Source organism: Diorhabda sublineata, chromosome 4 (assembly GCF_026230105.1).
Source record: "Diorhabda sublineata isolate icDioSubl1.1 chromosome 4, icDioSubl1.1, whole genome shotgun sequence".
NCBI lineage: Eukaryota > Metazoa > Arthropoda > Insecta > Coleoptera > Chrysomelidae > Diorhabda > Diorhabda sublineata.
The window spans coordinates 715,977-734,618 of record NC_079477.1 but is presented as its reverse complement, the minus strand read 5'-3'; the positions used below and the strand labels follow the sequence as shown (position 1 = coordinate 734,618).

The 18,642-nt window shown below is 30.5% G+C and overlaps 2 protein-coding genes across 5 annotated transcripts in view; both read left to right on the top strand.

Moving 5' to 3' along the window:
- The window catches only part of LOC130443112 (reversion-inducing cysteine-rich protein with Kazal motifs), a 50,962-nt gene extending 47,138 nt beyond the window's left edge, over nucleotides 1-3,824 (top strand). The window contains exons 10-15 of one of the 2 annotated variants that reach the window (XM_056777581.1): nucleotides 58-474; nucleotides 534-906; nucleotides 960-1,108; nucleotides 1,751-2,071; nucleotides 2,132-2,366; nucleotides 2,433-3,824. In XM_056777581.1, coding sequence (XP_056633559.1) covers nucleotides 58-474; nucleotides 534-906; nucleotides 960-1,108; nucleotides 1,751-2,071; nucleotides 2,132-2,366; nucleotides 2,433-2,670 — 1,733 coding nt within the window. In that variant the 3' untranslated portion in view covers nucleotides 2,671-3,824. The remainder of the gene's footprint in view (nucleotides 1-57; nucleotides 475-533; nucleotides 907-959; nucleotides 1,109-1,750; nucleotides 2,072-2,131; nucleotides 2,367-2,432) is intronic. The other variant, XM_056777582.1, reaches the window with a different exon arrangement.
- Nucleotides 3,825-14,707: 10,883 nt separating this feature from the next.
- LOC130442542 (synaptotagmin-15-like) overlaps nucleotides 14,708-18,642 on the top strand; it is an 80,952-nt gene continuing 77,017 nt past the window's right edge. For 2 of the 3 annotated variants that reach the window (XM_056776722.1, XM_056776724.1), the window contains exon 1: nucleotides 14,755-14,834. The gene's annotated coding sequence lies outside the window, so the exon portion shown is untranslated. Of the gene's footprint in view, nucleotides 14,835-18,642 lie in introns of all 3 variants that reach the window. The other variant, XM_056776723.1, reaches the window with a different exon arrangement.

Genomic DNA, 18,642 nt, shown 5'->3' with positions numbered 1-18,642 from the left:
GAAAACCGAAATACGAATCAATATTTTGTTCGTAATGTATTTTTCTTTTTGTTTTAGCGCCAGATTTGACGCTTCCTCTTAAATCGACATCGAAATGTTCTCCGAATATTTGGAAAGCCGTCGCTTGTACTCTACAGATAAAACCGTGTTCGAGGACATCACACGCTAACCAAATTTGCAGAGATGTTTGTTTGGACATTCTGTATCAATGCGTGGATTGGACTAGAGTATCTCCCGCACATTCACCTGAATCTATCTGCGAAATTTTATCTCCCGAAGATCCGGACGATTCCTGCGTAAGATTACAAACGTATCTGAATCCTTCTTCGTACAAATCCTCGAAAATCACCGGACAAGTTTTTAGTCCTTGTAAAGGAAATCCTTGTGAATCACATGAAGTTTGTATGATAAACAGGGATTGTATGAATGGACATAATTGTAAACCTTACATATGTACTCCAGGATGTAAATTAGGTAATTTACCACATACTATATATGCATATACATTTTTTTATTTATATATTTATATTCAGGCGAAGTTTCACCTTACATGGTACCCGACGGTACTTACGTTCGAGTACCTATACCAAATCATCCGGAAGGTTGCGTGAATATTTGTAAATGTACCAAAAATAAAATAGAAGAATGCAAACGGTTAATCTGCGTGCCATTAACTTCCTGTCTTCTCGGTAATACTCAGGAGCTTCACGGAGCTGTTTTCAACCAGGATTGTAATAAATGCAGTTGTTATGCGGGGGAAACTATTTGCAGTATAAAACAATGCGAAAGTACTAGTTTAAGCGGTAGGAATACGGCTTACACTACGTTACCTTGTAACTGTCCTCCCCATTACGTACCTGTATGTGGAAGAAATGGAGTCACTTACGCTTCGACATGTTTAGCCAAGTAAGTTATTTCGATGAATTTTATTCAAATACATTCGTGGTTTTATTATTAAGGTGCGCCGATTTGAACGATGCGGATATTGAACATTATCCTTGTCAGAATCCTTGCAAGATGAATACGTGTCCTGTTGGTCAAAAGTGTGTTCCGAATCCACAAGTTTGTTTGACACTAATGCAAAAACCTTGCAAACAATACGAATGTAGTAAGTATTCATATTTCTTCTATTATTTATTTTTTCAACTATCACTGTATATTGTATTTCAAATATTTTAAAACCGATCTCGTAATGACCTCTTTCGTCGGATATATTAAGGAAGGAATAAAACAAACCTGTAAAAACGCAGTTAGGAACAGATTTAGCTATTGTCCGGAAGATGGCGCTGTAAACGTATCACTATTTTATTACCACAAATAGAATTTAAACCACGTGCTATTCTAACACATTATTATATCAAAAGCTATGAATTATAGTACGAAATAAATCTAGAAAATCTCTGATATTGAAGTATTTCAACGATATAAGTTTAGTTGTTATGCAACAGGTGGCGCTTATACAGAAGTTTCATCTTTCACTCTTTTTATATTTATGTTGTGAATAGTATTCCAATTCACAATCATTATTTCATTTAATAATCAACAATCAATAATTTAGTTAGATATAATGTTGCGCCCTCTCTGTCTAAACGGATGAATTACGATTCAAAATGTCTGTAAAATAGGTAGCTGCAACAAATAATATTAGTTTGTCTATTTACCGTAAGATGGATTATGTCATAATGTATACAGGAAGTTAATTTTCCTATAAATAAATTGATTTTCATGAATCCTACTTTTTTTTTTCCAGTAAATGGTTCGGTAACGTGTTCTCTCCTTCCAAAAGACCCCGTATGCGACGTAGATAATCAGGAATACGAAAATTCATGTCTACTAGCTCACCATAACGCAAAATTAGCATACAGGGGACCTTGTTTAACAAAATGCAAACACAAATCCGAAGTATGCGGTTTTAATGGTAAAACGTATCTATCTGAATGTGCCGCGTCAGCTGATATGGTAGCGGTAGACTACGAAGGACCTTGCGTAGCTATGGGACTCATAACAAATGTTAAAAGTAGACAGTGTCCTGGAGTACAATGCCCTAAATTACAGAATCCCAACTGTATCGGTAATTATTTCGATTTAACTAACATTTATCAAAAAATAATAATTTTTTTTTAATTTATAGGTGTTACACCTCCCGGTGCTTGTTGTCCTATCTGCGGAGGTGCTCTTCGTTTACTTTACTCAAAAAAACAAATAGATAGAGCTTTATTTGCTTTACATAACGTCACAACGAAACCTTTGAATTTACAATCGGTACTACAAGCGTTAGAAAGACAAATACAAGTGGCACAATGTACTTTGAAAGGATATTTAACAGTTGAATCGGATATATTCGTTATAGTACAAAGTACGGAAAGGTAAAAAAACAAAAAGTATATTTAAAACTATTTTTCTATATGTTTAACGTCGTTTTTTTTTAACAGGAATCCATCGGATCTTCAACAAGAAGCTTGTATAAGAGAAGCGGAAAAAATATCGAGTCTTATCACCATTCAAAGTCCTAGAATAGTTAGCGAATTGAGCCTCAGTTCCTTGACCGTTGCTAGTATAGTACATACACAGATAAACGCATCTGCTAGTTATCGTTTTATAAATTTGAAATTGTTACTATTACTTATTATATTTAATGCAGTAAACAAAAAATTATTCACAATTATTTGATTGTAATAACGTCGATGGTCACTTTTAGTAATAGTTTGTTATCGGTGAAATAGGTGACCGAATATTTTTGTTATTACCTGACTGATCCTACCAAAAATATATCGTGATCATGCTCAAGAAACTGAGGCCAAAGCAGTAATATTTTGATTTAAAGATTTATCATATATATTAAGAAAATTATCTGTGATACGTTATTCATTAAGAATTGTCTATCTATTATTATTAATTTAGTTGTAAATATATAAATAATATGGAACCTCATTACTGTATAAAATAGTTTAGATGGATTAAATTTCCTTTGCGGAAAGAACAATTGGTATGGAAGTTATGTCGATCCTTATTTTGTTTTACAATCATTTATTGTATTTATTTAATTTTTTCTAATATTTTTAATCGATACAGGATACGGCAGTCGATCCTGATTTATTATAATCACATCACGATTACTTTTAAGGAAATTAAAATCGATTCTGGAAAATCTTATAAACAGACTGTTTTCGATAAAATAACTTGACCCGATGAAGACATGCCACACTAAATTATTACCTTGGTTTAATGGAAAGATTGGTGAAGAAGTTGATGAAGATTTTGATCGGTCCAGTACTTTTGTTTGTTCAAAAATCCCTAGAGATGAAAATGTATCTGAATTTTTGGAAAAGAGACTTTAATCTGACACTTATTTTGTTCGCTGTTTTCAAAAATCTTCACCCACAACTTTATCTGGTTAGACTAGGAACTTGCTAATTTCATATTGAGTTCGGTTTGATAAAACGCTTTCACAGTAAACGCTCGGTGTCTCTAAATTTAGGTGGGAAACCCCAAAGTTGCAGCTCTGGGGAAGAATATAACGTTAACCTTGAAAACTCACCCCGACCAGTTTTAGAAAGATGCAGAATTGACTGTCGCACCCTGTACTCGTTTATTAAAATGTTACCTACTCGAAAAGTGTCTGAACGAATTAAATATTTCTAATGTTGCCAAAGAAAAATTTCTTGATAATTACAATCATATTAAAAAAAAATAATTTCATCGCGTTTTTACCCAATTGTACATTACATACATAAACGTCTATTTTATTTAATTTTGTTGTTTTGTATCTTAATTTTTTATCGAAACATTTTCCGTAAAATATAATAAAAAATTTTAACGTTGTTTACTTTTGTTTTATTTTAATAATAATAGACCCAACTAACATCCCTCTGAACAATATAATTACTACGAGGAACAGATTCAAGATCTATAAGGTTTGGGTGTGATCTTCAAAAATTGTAGCCTTGACAAGATCGGTTGTACGAGCAGACAGTAAAGGTTACAACAACAACTGGAAAGTGGGACTGTCCCAGAAAAATTGAGGAAACTGTAGATAGAGAACAAGAGGATACAAACAGTACAACAGCCTTTGTGTTGAGTGAAACTAAGTGAAAGCTATTGGTGACCTATTCGAAAGGAAAACTGTCTTTCCAGACGGAACAAAAGATGAATCAACTCTCGAAGGGGATTATTCTACTAGCAACCATCAATTTAGTAACAGACAGCTGCTTCAAGGAATAAGAAATGGTCTAAGAACTAATAAAGTATTTGCAGGATCAGTACTAAAATTAGTTTTAAGATTTTTGGAACGATCAATGAGAATTTAGCAAATAATAAAAATTTGTGGTCAGAGGTTCTTTGTGTTAAACTTTGTTTTCCTCATTTTGGAAACCTAGTCAACTATCAATCATCTTTTTCTATTTCATAGCTAATTTTCAAGTTTTTTCTTTCTCTATTTCCAAATTCTATTATTTCTTTGTCAAAATCTAGTCGATTTCCCGTCAATGCAGAACATGGACAAAGAAAATGTTCGACAACTTTTTATTTTTTTTTTTTTTCGTTTTCTTCTTATCAATCCTTGGTGATATATCCTGAGGTTTGGCTCTGATTCCCGTATCAACAGCACCTTCAATTGGCGTCTTTGTATTACAGTTTGATAAACCTAACCTAACTTATCATTATTTAACCTAAACTAACCTCATTTAACCTGACATAACGTAACCTAACCTTATTTAACCTTCAATTGGTGTTTGTGTGTTACTGTTTGATAAAACTAACGTTATTTAACCCAAACTAACCTTCAATTGATGTCTGTGTGTTACTGTTTGATAAAAATAACCTAACCTAACATTATTTAACCTAAACTAACCTCATTTAACCTGACATAACGTAACCTAACCTTATTTAACCTTCAATTGGTGTCTGTGTGTTACTGTTTGATAAAAATAACCTAACCTAACATTATTTAACATTCAATTGGTGTCTGTGTGTTACTGTTTGATAAAAATAACCTAACCTAACATTATTTAACATTCAATTGGTGTCTGTGTGTTACTGTTTGATAAAAATAACCTAACCTAACCTTATTTAACATTCAATTGGTGTCTGTGTGTTACTGTTTGATAAAAATAACCTAACCTAACCTTATTTAACATTCAATTGGTGTCTGTGTGTTACTGTTTGATAAAAATAACCTAACCTAACATTATTTAACATTCAATTGGTGTCTGTGTGTTACTATTTGATAAAAATAACCTAACCTAACATTATTTAACATTCAATTGGTGTCTGTGTGTTACTGTTTGATAAAAATAACCTAACCTAACCTTATTTAACATTCAATTGGTGTCTGTGTGTTACTGTTTGATAAAAATAACCTAACCTAACCTTATTTAACATTCAATTGGTGTCTGTGTGTTACTGTTTGATAAAAATAACCTAACCTAACATTATTTAACATTCAATTGGTGTCTGTGTGTTACTGTTTGATAAAAATAACCTAACCTAACATTATTTAACATTCAATTGGTGTCTGTGTGTTACTGTTTGATAAAAATAACCTAACCTAACATTATTTAACATTCAATTGGTGTCTGTGTGTTACTGTTTGATAAAAATAACCTAACCTAACATTATTTAACATTCAATTGGTGTCTGTGTGTTACTGTTTGATAAAAATAACCTAACCTAACATTATTTAACATTCAATTGGTGTCTGTGTGTTACTGTTTGATAAAAATAACCTAACTTAACCTTATTTAACCTTCAATTGATGTCTGTGTGTTACTGTTTGATAAAAATAACCTAACCTAACATTATTTAACATTCAATTGGTGTCTGTGTGTTACTGTTTGATAAAAATAACCTAACCTAACATTATTTAACATTCAATTGGTGTCTGTGTGTTACTGTTTGATAAAAATAACCTAACCTAACATTATTTAACATTCAATTGGTGTCTGTGTGTTACTGTTTGATAAAAGTAACCTAACCTAACATTATTTAACATTCAATTGGTGTCTGTGTGTTACTGTTTGATAAAAATAACCTAACTTAACCTTATTTAACCTTCAATTGATGTCTGTGTGTTACTGTTTGATAAAAATAACCTAACCATACCTTATTTAACCTTCAATTGATGTCTGTGTGTTACTGTTTGATAAAAATAACCTAACTTAACCTTATTTAACCTTCAATTGATGTCTGTGTCTTACTGTTTGATAAAAATAACCTAACTTAACCTTATTTAACCTTCAATTGATGTCTGTGTGTTACTGTTTGATAAAAATAACCTAACTTAACCTTCAATTGATGTCTGTGTGTTACTGTTTGATAAAAATAACCTAACTTAACCTTATTTAACCTTCAATTGATGTCTGTGTGTTACTGTTTGATAAAAATAACCTAACTTAACCTTATTTAACCTTCAATTGATGTCTGTGTGTTACTGTTTGATAAAAATAACCTAACTTAACCTTATTTAACCTTCAATTGATGTCTGTGTGTTACTGTTTGATAAAAATAACCTAACTTAACCTTATTTAACCTTCAATTGATGTCTGTGTGTTACTGTTTGATAAAAATAACCTAACCTAACATTATTTAACATTCAATTGATGTCTGTGTGTTACTGTTTGATAAAAATAACCTAACCTAACATTATTTAACATTCAATTGGTGTCTGTGTGTTACTGTTTGATAAAAATAACCTAACTTAACCTTATTTAACCTTCAATTGATGTCTGTGTGTTACTGTTTGATAAAAATAACCTAACCTAACATTATTTAACATTCAATTGGTGTCTGTGTGTTACTGTTTGATAAAAATAACCTAACCTAACATTATTTAACATTCAATTGGTGTCTGTGTGTTACTGTTTGATAAAAGTAACCTAACCTAACATTATTTAACATTCAATTGGTGTCTGTGTGTTACTGTTTGATAAAAATAACCTAACCTAACATTATTTAACATTCAATTGGTGTCTGTGTGTTGCTGTTTGATAAAAATAACCTAACCTAACATTATTTAATATTCAATTGGTGTCTGTGTGTTACTGTTTGATAAAAATAACCTAACCTAACATTATTTAACATTCAATTGGTGTCTGTGTGTTACTGTTTGATAAAAGTAACCTAACTTAACCTTATTTAACCTTCAATTGATGTCTGTGTGTTACTGTTTGATAAAAATAACCTAACCTAACATTATTTAACATTCAATTGGTGTCTGTGTGTTACTGTTTGATAAAAATAACCTAACCTAACATTATTTAACATTCAATTGGTGTCTGTGTGTTACTGTTTGATAAAAATAACCTAACCTAACATTATTTAACATTCAATTGGTGTCTGTGTGTTACTGTTTGATAAAAATAACCTAACCTAACATTATTTAACATTCAATTGGTGTCTGTGTGTTACTGTTTGATAAAAGTAACCTAACCTAACATTATTTAACATTCAATTGGTGTCTGTGTGTTACTGTTTGATAAAAATAACCTAACCTAACATTATTTAACATTCAATTGGTGTCTGTGTGTTACTGTTTGATAAAAATAACCTAACCTAACATTATTTAACATTCAATTGGTGTCTGTGTGTTACTGTTTGATAAAAATAACCTAACCTAACCTTATTTAACATTCAATTGGTGTCTGTGTGTTACTGTTTGATAAAAATAACCTAACCTAACATTATTTAACATTCAATTGGTGTCTGTGTGTTACTGTTTGATAAAAATAACCTAACTTAACATTATTTAACATTCAATTGGTGTCTGTGTGTTACTGTTTGATAAAAATAACCTAACTTAACCTTATTTAACCTTCAATTGATGTCTGTGTGTTACTGTTTGATAAAAATAACCTAACTTAACCTTATTTAACCTTCAATTGATGTCTGTGTGTTACTGTTTGATAAAAATAACCTAACTTAACCTTATTTAACCTTCAATTGATGTCTGTGTGTTACTGTTTGATAAAAATAACCTAACTTAACCTTATTTAACCTTCAATTGATGTCTGTGTGTTACTGTTTGATAAAAATAACCTAACTTAACCTTATTTAACCTTCAATTGATGTCTGTGTGTTACTGTTTGATAAAAATAACCTAACTTAACCTTATTTAACCTTCAATTGATGTCTGTGTGTTACTGTTTGATAAAAATAACCTAACTTAACCTTATTTAACCTTCAATTGATGTCTGTGTGTTACTGTTTGATAAAAATAACCTAACTTAACCTTATTTAACCTTCAATTGATGTCTGTGTGTTACTGTTTGATAAAAATAACCTAACTTAACCTTATTTAACCTTCAATTGATGTCTGTGTGTTACTGTTTGATAAAAATAACCTAACTTAACCTTATTTAACCTTCAATTGATGTCTGTGTGTTACTGTTTGATAAAAATAACCTAACTTAACCTTATTTAACCTTCAATTGATGTCTGTGTGTTACTGTTTGATAAAAATAACCTAACTTAACCTTATTTAACCTTCAATTGATGTCTGTGTGTTACTGTTTGATAAAAATAACCTAACTTAACCTTATTTAACCTTCAATTGATGTCTGTGTGTTACTGTTTGATAAAAATAACCTAACTTAACCTTATTTAACCTTCAATTGATGTCTGTGTGTTACTGTTTGATAAAAATAACCTAACTTAACCTTATTTAACATTCAATTGGTGTCTGTGTGTTACTGTTTGATAAAAATAACCTAACTTAACCTTATTTAACATTCAATTGGTGTCTGTGTGTTACTGTTTGATAAAAATAACCTAACCTAACATTATTTAACATTCAATTGGTGTCTGTGTGTTACTGTTTGATAAAAATAACCTAACCTAACATTATTTAACATTCAATTGGTGTCTGTGTGTTACTGTTTGATAAAAATAACCTAACTTAACCTTATTTAACCTTCAATTGATGTCTGTGTGTTACTGTTTGATAAAAATAACCTAACTTAACCTTATTTAACCTTCAATTGATGTCTGTGTGTTACTGTTTGATAAAAATAACCTAACTTAACCTTATTTAACCTTCAATTGATGTCTGTGTGTTACTGTTTGATAAAAATAACCTAACCTAACATTATTTAACATTCAATTGGTGTCTGTGTGTTACTGTTTGATAAAAATAACCTAACCTAACATTATTTAACATTCAATTGGTGTCTGTGTGTTACTGTTTGATAAAAGTAACCTAACCTAACATTATTTAACATTCAATTGGTGTCTGTGTGTTACTGTTTGATAAAAATAACCTAACTTAACCTTATTTAACCTTCAATTGATGTCTGTGTGTTACTGTTTGATAAAAATAACCTAACTTAACCTTATTTAACCTTCAATTGATGTCTGTGTGTTACTGTTTGATAAAAATAACCTAACTTAACCTTATTTAACCTTCAATTGATGTCTGTGTGTTACTGTTTGATAAAAATAACCTAACTTAACCTTATTTAACCTTCAATTGATGTCTGTGTGTTACTGTTTGATAAAAATAACCTAACTTAACCTTATTTAACCTTCAATTGATGTCTGTGTGTTACCGTTTGATAAAAATAACCTAACTTAACCTTATTTAACCTTCAATTGATGTCTGTGTGTTACTGTTTGATAAAAATAACCTAACCATACCTTATTTAACCTTCAATTGATGTCTGTGTGTTACTGTTTGATAAAAATAACCTAACTTAACCTTATTTAACCTTCAATTGATGTCTGTGTGTTACCGTTTGATAAAAATAACCTAACCATACCTTATTTAACCTTCAATTGATGTCTGTGTGTTACTGTTTGATAAAAATAACCTAACTTAACCTTATTTAACCTTCAATTGATGTCTGTGTGTTACCGTTTGATAAAAATAACCTAACTTAACCTTATTTAACCTTCAATTGATGTCTGTGTGTTACTGTTTGATAAAAATAACCTAACTTAACCTTATTTAACCTTCAATTGATGTCTGTGTGTTACTGTTTGATAAAAATAACCTAACCATACCTTATTTAACCTTCAATTGATGTCTGTGTGTTACTGTTTGATAAAAATAACCTAACTTAACCTTATTTAACCTTCAATTGATGTCTGTGTGTTACCGTTTGATAAAAATAACCTAACTTAACCTTATTTAACCTTCAATTGATGTCTGTGTGTTACCGTTTGATAAAAATAACCTAACTTAACCTTATTTAACCTTCAATTGATGTCTGTGTGTTACCGTTTGATAAAAATAACCTAACTTAACCTTATTTAACCTTCAATTGATGTCTGTGTGTTACTGTTTGATAAAAATAACCTAACTTAACCTTATTTAACCTTCAATTGATGTCTGTGTGTTACTGTTTGATAAAAATAACCTAACTTAACCTTATTTAACCTTCAATTGATGTCTGTGTGTTACTGTTTGATAAAAATAACCTAACCATACCTTATTTAACCTTCAATTGATGTCTGTGTGTTACTGTTTGATAAAAATAACCTAACTTAACCTTATTTAACCTTCAATTGATGTCTGTGTGTTACCGTTTGATAAAAATAACCTAACTTAACCTTATTTAACCTTCAATTGATGTCTGTGTGTTACCGTTTGATAAAAATAACCTAACTTAACCTTATTTAACCTTCAATTGATGTCTGTGTGTTACTGTTTGATAAAAATAACCTAACTTAACCTTATTTAACCTTCAATTGATGTCTGTGTGTTACTGTTTGATAAAAATAACCTAACTTAACATTATTTAACATTCAATTGGTGTCTGTGTGTTACTGTTTGATAAAAATAACCTAACTTAACCTTATTTAACCTTCAATTGATGTCTGTGTGTTACTGTTTGATAAAAATAACCTAACTTAACCTTATTTAACCTTCAATTGATGTCTGTGTGTTACTGTTTGATAAAAATAACCTAACTTAACCTTATTTAACCTTCAATTGATGTCTGTGTGTTACTGTTTGATAAAAATAACCTAACCATACCTTATTTAACCTTCAATTGATGTCTGTGTGTTACTGTTTGATAAAAATAACCTAACTTAACCTTATTTAACCTTCAATTGATGTCTGTGTGTTACCGTTTGATAAAAATAACCTAACTTAACCTTATTTAACCTTCAATTGATGTCTGTGTGTTACCGTTTGATAAAAATAACCTAACTTAACCTTATTTAACCTTCAATTGATGTCTGTGTGTTACTGTTTGATAAAAATAACCTAACTTAACCTTATTTAACCTTCAATTGATGTCTGTGTGTTACTGTTTGATAAAAATAACCTAACTTAACATTATTTAACCTTCAATTGATGTCTGTGTGTTACCGTTTGATAAAAATAACCTAACTTAACCTTATTTAACCTTCAATTGATGTCTGTGTGTTACCGTTTGATAAAAATAACCTAACTTAACCTTATTTAACCTTCAATTGATGTCTGTGTGTTACTGTTTGATAAAAATAACCTAACTTAACCTTATTTAACCTTCAATTGATGTCTGTGTGTTACCGTTTGATAAAAATAACCTAACTTAACCTTATTTAACCTTCAATTGATGTCTGTGTGTTACCGTTTGATAAAAATAACCTAACTTAACCTTATTTAACCTTCAATTGATGTCTGTGTGTTACTGTTTGATAAAAATAACCTAACTTAACCTTATTTAACCTTCAATTGATGTCTGTGTGTTACTGTTTGATAAAAATAACCTAACTTAACCTTATTTAACCTTCAATTGATGTCTGTGTGTTACCGTTTGATAAAAATAACCTAACTTAACCTTATTTAACCTTCAATTGATGTCTGTGTGTTACCGTTTGATAAAAATAACCTAACTTAACCTTATTTAACCTTCAATTGATGTCTGTGTGTTACTGTTTGATAAAAATAACCTAACTTAACCTTATTTAACCTTCAATTGATGTCTGTGTGTTACTGTTTGATAAAAATAACCTAACTTAACCTTATTTAACCTTCAATTGATGTCTGTGTGTTACTGTTTGATAAAAATAACCTAACCATACCTTATTTAACCTTCAATTGATGTCTGTGTGTTACTGTTTGATAAAAATAACCTAACTTAACCTTATTTAACCTTCAATTGATGTCTGTGTGTTACCGTTTGATAAAAATAACCTAACTTAACATTATTTAACCTTCAATTGATGTCTGTGTGTTACCGTTTGATAAAAATAACCTAACTTAACCTTATTTAACCTTCAATTGATGTCTGTGTGTTACTGTTTGATAAAAATAACCTAACTTAACCTTATTTAACCTTCAATTGATGTCTGTGTGTTACTGTTTGATAAAAATAACCTAACTTAACCTTATTTAACCTTCAATTGATGTCTGTGTGTTACTGTTTGATAAAAATAACCTAACCATACCTTATTTAACCTTCAATTGATGTCTGTGTGTTACTGTTTGATAAAAATAACCTAACTTAACCTTATTTAACCTTCAATTGATGTCTGTGTGTTACCGTTTGATAAAAATAACCTAACTTAACCTTATTTAACCTTCAATTGATGTCTGTGTGTTACCGTTTGATAAAAATAACCTAACTTAACCTTATTTAACCTTCAATTGATGTCTGTGTGTTACTGTTTGATAAAAATAACCTAACTTAACCTTATTTAACCTTCAATTGATGTCTGTGTGTTACTGTTTGATAAAAATAACCTAACTTAACATTATTTAACATTCAATTGGTGTCTGTGTGTTACTGTTTGATAAAAATAACCTAACTTAACCTTATTTAACCTTCAATTGATGTCTGTGTGTTACTGTTTGATAAAAATAACCTAACTTAACCTTATTTAACCTTCAATTGATGTCTGTGTGTTACTGTTTGATAAAAATAACCTAACTTAACCTTATTTAACCTTCAATTGATGTCTGTGTGTTACTGTTTGATAAAAATAACCTAACCATACCTTATTTAACCTTCAATTGATGTCTGTGTGTTACTGTTTGATAAAAATAACCTAACCATACCTTATTTAACCTTCAATTGATGTCTGTGTGTTACTGTTTGATAAAAATAACCTAACTTAACCTTATTTAACCTTCAATTGATGTCTGTGTGTTACCGTTTGATAAAAATAACCTAACTTAACCTTATTTAACCTTCAATTGATGTCTGTGTGTTACCGTTTGATAAAAATAACCTAACTTAACCTTATTTAACCTTCAATTGATGTCTGTGTGTTACTGTTTGATAAAAATAACCTAACTTAACCTTATTTAACCTTCAATTGATGTCTGTGTGTTACTGTTTGATAAAAATAACCTAACTTAACCTTATTTAACCTTCAATTGATGTCTGTGTGTTACTGTTTGATAAAAATAACCTAACTTAACCTTATTTAACCTTCAATTGATGTCTGTGTGTTACTGTTTGATAAAAATAACCTAACCATACCTTATTTAACCTTCAATTGATGTCTGTGTGTTACTGTTTGATAAAAATAACCTAACCATACCTTATTTAACCTTCAATTGATGTCTGTGTGTTACTGTTTGATAAAAATAACCTAACTTAACCTTATTTAACCTTCAATTGATGTCTGTGTGTTACTGTTTGATAAAAATAACCTAACTTAACCTTATTTAACCTTCAATTGATGTCTGTGTGTTACTGTTTGATAAAAATAACCTAACCATACCTTATTTAACCTTCAATTGATGTCTGTGTGTTACTGTTTGATAAAAATAACCTAACTTAACCTTATTTAACCTTCAATTGATGTCTGTGTGTTACCGTTTGATAAAAATAACCTAACTTAACCTTATTTAACCTTCAATTGATGTCTGTGTGTTACCGTTTGATAAAAATAACCTAACTTAACCTTATTTAACCTTCAATTGATGTCTGTGTGTTACTGTTTGATAAAAATAACCTAACTTAACCTTATTTAACCTTCAATTGATGTCTGTGTGTTACTGTTTGATAAAAATAACCTAACTTAACCTTATTTAACCTTCAATTGATGTCTGTGTGTTACCGTTTGATAAAAATAACCTAACTTAACCTTATTTAACCTTCAATTGATGTCTGTGTGTTACTGTTTGATAAAAATAACCTAACTTAACCTTATTTAACCTTCAATTGATGTCTGTGTGTTACCGTTTGATAAAAATAACCTAACTTAACCTTATTTAACCTTCAATTGATGTCTGTGTGTTACTGTTTGATAAAAATAACCTAACTTAACCTTATTTAACCTTCAATTGATGTCTGTGTGTTACTGTTTGATAAAAATAACCTAACTTAACCTTATTTAACCTTCAATTGATGTCTGTGTGTTACCGTTTGATAAAAATAACCTAACTTAACCTTATTTAACCTTCAATTGATGTCTGTGTGTTACTGTTTGATAAAAATAACCTAACTTAACCTTATTTAACATTCAATTGGTGTCTGTGTGTTACTGTTTAATAAACTACATTCCATTGTAGACTTCGTAGTCTTAATTTTTAGTTTATCTATTTCAAAATTTTTCATTTAATAAAATCATAAATATATAAATTGAAATTCGGGATGAATTTAGTATCTTGTCTATCAATTTAAACAGAACGTGTTAAAATCCAATTCATATATAACTGATTTAATTCCTAAATGAGAACGTAAAATAACTGGGAATCGTCGATTTTCGTTTATTCCCGAAGGAGTTCGCACCGACACACACTCACACACATACATGTGGGCGGTTCGGGTTCAGTTTTCCGTTGGAAGTTTATGCGAAGTTTTACGCCGCGAGTCGCCGGCGAAACTTCGGTATTTTCGTGATGTCGAAAAAAACTTTTTCTCTCCGAGTTGTTTCTCACAAACTTCATTGAATTACTGGTAAGTTTGATGTGAAATTTAGAAAAAAACTTATCGGAATCGATTACAGATTAAGTTTTTAGAAAGAATTTAATTCAATTTTCGTATTTATCATTATATCAGTAAATAAATTCAAAATAGACTCGGAAAGAAAACTGCCGATTCTATTTCATTATTTTCCATGAAAAGAAAGTGGAAAAATCTTTTGTACTGTACTTTTATTTATTATTCAAAAGATGTATATCGAAAATTCACTTTGATGGAAGCACTCAAAGACGCGGAAATCCTTTCGAACGATAGTTTGTCTCAAATATAATGAATAAGTTCAAAAAGAAAAGATCATAAAGACATCGACATCGCATACAGTCTCAATTTATTTAATTCCAAGCTAGATCCCCTTTCAAGTTGATCCAAAGTTGACCAAAAACTCGGAGCATGGTCCAAAGATAGATGACCTGACTTTGTCTACCAAGGTAGACGTTCTTCCAAGGTCCAGAATCCCACCCAGACATTTGGAAGACCTACTTCGGAATCACCTACGTCTTTCCCGAACACCACAACTTACAGAAGCTAAAATAAATGTTATATCTTATAAATATTTGACGCAAGTTCTGAAGTTTTGACTTCAATCGATGCTAGTTCGGATGATGACATTTCCATCGTCACAGCGATCGATATTCCGGTCGAAACTCTAATGGATGCAATAAAGAAATTGAATCAGCTTGGTGCTATGAGTTAGATCTGTTAAATATTAACCTGACCTAACCAAACTTTTTTCTTTAGTAAGAGTTTAATCCATCTTCGGTTGGATCTTAAAAATACCTTCAATAGACGTAGAAAATCAGGGGCTTGCCGTAATTCGTGTGATAATTCGATATACATATAGTCGAATTAACGACTCGATTGTTACATTATTTAGTGCAGAAGTCCCGTCTGCAAATGACGAATTAACTAATTAAACATTCCGCCCTTTGTATTAGTTAGTCCCTCGTCAATTATGGGGTTCGAAATATAACAGGCGTCGGTGTTTAGACAACAGCCGGTTGTTTGTTTGGATTGGTTTTAACATTACTACAAAATTAATATTATTTAAATGATGTGGATTAAACGATTCGATTTGGAATTTTATAAAATAAAAATTCACCTCCACAAGATTTAGCTTTTACAGCTAACGAAAAGACTTGCTGACAAACTTCTGCTTTGGTAGTTACGTCCAAGAAGTCACAAGGGACTGAATCTGTCACTATGATTGATCTTCGGGCCAAAAGCTCAAGCACAACAAACTATATCTTGATCCAACTGTTTTCTTGTACCAAATCGTGAACCATGTCCGTAAAGTTACTGAAAACAATCTTATCTTCAAATTGGACGTTGATTTTCGCTATTTTTTTTTGTTTTCTTTTCTTTTTTTGAGATTTGAACTCTCATCGACTCGTCCTAAGTGATGAATCGGTTCAGGAAGTTTAATTTAAACGTTTTTGTGCAGGAATTTCTTAGTAAGACCCTCAGTATTGATTAAAAAAAAAACCCATTCGATGTGAATTTATTATTCGTTGTTTTACATAACGTTTTATTTACGGGTCCCAAAAACGGAATCGCCGAAACGTCATCAAAAAATAATTTGATATTCCACCAACTGAAAAAGTCGCACCGAATAAAAAAAATATCAGTCGCAATGTATTTTTGATTGTTTATCGGCATTCGTGAAAATTTATTTTAAAAAACGAAAAGATACGAGGTGTAATGAGAAAATACAATTAATTTTGCTTGCGGTGAGATTTAGATCTTAGTTAGACCCTTCACAAAAGTCTTGGAGATTAAAAACATCGACGGGAGATTCGTTTGAATTCCGAATGTTTGTCTTTCGGTTATATTTTAGTTTGTATCTACAAATTATCCAAATTTTATGATTCCCCATGCTCTGTATCTCACTTTTAGACGTTTTTCATCTTCCACGAAGTTTTTTTGACAAGTCTTCGAGAAAAATTGATAATTTGCACGAAGGAGTCATTGACAAAAACATTATTTTGAAGCAGTGTATTGTCGTTTCCTATTTTTTCGCTATAGCAAATTCAAAATCAAACCGTCAACAGAAATGGTGTTGAATTTCAATTACCAAATTTGACCCAAAAAAACATCGGCGAGTTAAATGGAAACGTTTAATATTAAAATAGCCCGTAGCTGGCAAAAGATTGTCAATCTGTGAATTTAATTATAGAGATATCAATCAAACGAGAGAGTTTTATCGCTTCCGGTGCATCGAAAAGATTTAGGAGTATAGAGACTAACAACTTTTCGATGTGTAGTGGGAAAAGTGTTTTCATCTATCTTTGAGGGAATTTGGAACGTTATCGTTGATTGTATAGAAATGATAAACTAATAGATTTTTATACGTGACTCTCGTAATTCATATAAAAATAAATGAACTGTTCCAAATGTTGATAAGTGTCTATAAACACAATTTGCATGATCTTGTCACCGATTTGGGTCCTTAGACCAAAGAAAGCTGGTGTATTAGCACTTGCCAAACAAAATGAATTTTTTCTGGATCAATTACAATAGTTTTCATTCATTTTTGAACTGTCTAGATGATTCCAGAAGTTTTTACCAACTTTATAAAACATTCTGGATCGATTACAATAGTTTTCACTCAATTTAGAGCTATCCAGATGATACCAGAACTTTTTACGACTTTATAAAACATTCTGGAGAATCGATTACAATAGTTTTCATTCATTTTTGAACTGTCTAGATGATTCCAGAAGTTTTTACCAACTTTATAAAACATTCTGGATCGATTACAATAGTTTTCACTCAATTTAGAGCTATCCAGATGATACCAGAACTTTTTACGACTTTATAAAACATTCTGGAGAATCGATTACAATAGTTTTCACTCATTTTAGAGATATCCAGATGATTTTAGAACTTTCTACGACTTTATAAAACATTCTGGATCGATTACAATAGTTTTCACTCATTTTAGAACTGTCCAGATGATTCCAGAAGTTTTTACGACTTTATAAAACATTCTGGATCGATTACAATAGTTTTCACTCAATTTAGAGCTATCCAGATGATACCAGAACTTTTTACGACTTTATAAAACATTCTGGAGAATCGATTACAATAGTTTTCACTCATTTTAGAACTGTCCAGATGATACCAGAACTTTTTACGACTTTATAAAACATTCTGGATCGATTACAATAGTTTTCACTCAATTTAGAGCTATCCAGATGATACCAGAACTTTTTACGACTTTATAAAACATTCTGGAGAATCGATTACAATAGTTTTCATTCATTTTTGAACTGTCTAGATGATTCCAGAAGTTTTTACCAACTTTATAAAACATTCTGGATCGATTACAATAGTTTTCACTCAATTTAGAGCTATCCAGATGATACCAGAACTTTTTACGACTTTATAAAACATTCTGGAGAATCGATTACAATAGTTTTCACTCATTTTAGAGATATCCAGATGATTTTAGAACTTTCTACGACTTTATAAAACATTCTGGATCGATTACAATAGTTTTCACTCATTTTAGAACTGTCCAGATGATTCCAGAAGTTTTTACGACTTTATAAAACATTCTGGATCGATTACAATAGTTTTCACTCAATTTAGAGCTATCCAGATGATACCAGAACTTTTTACGACTTTATAAAACATTCTGGAGAATCGATTACAATAGTTTTCACTCATTTTAGAGATATCCAGATGATTTTAGAACTTTCTACGACTTTAAAAAACATTTTGGATCGATTACAATAGTTTTCACTCATTTTAGAACTGTCCAGATGATTCCAGAAGTTTTTAT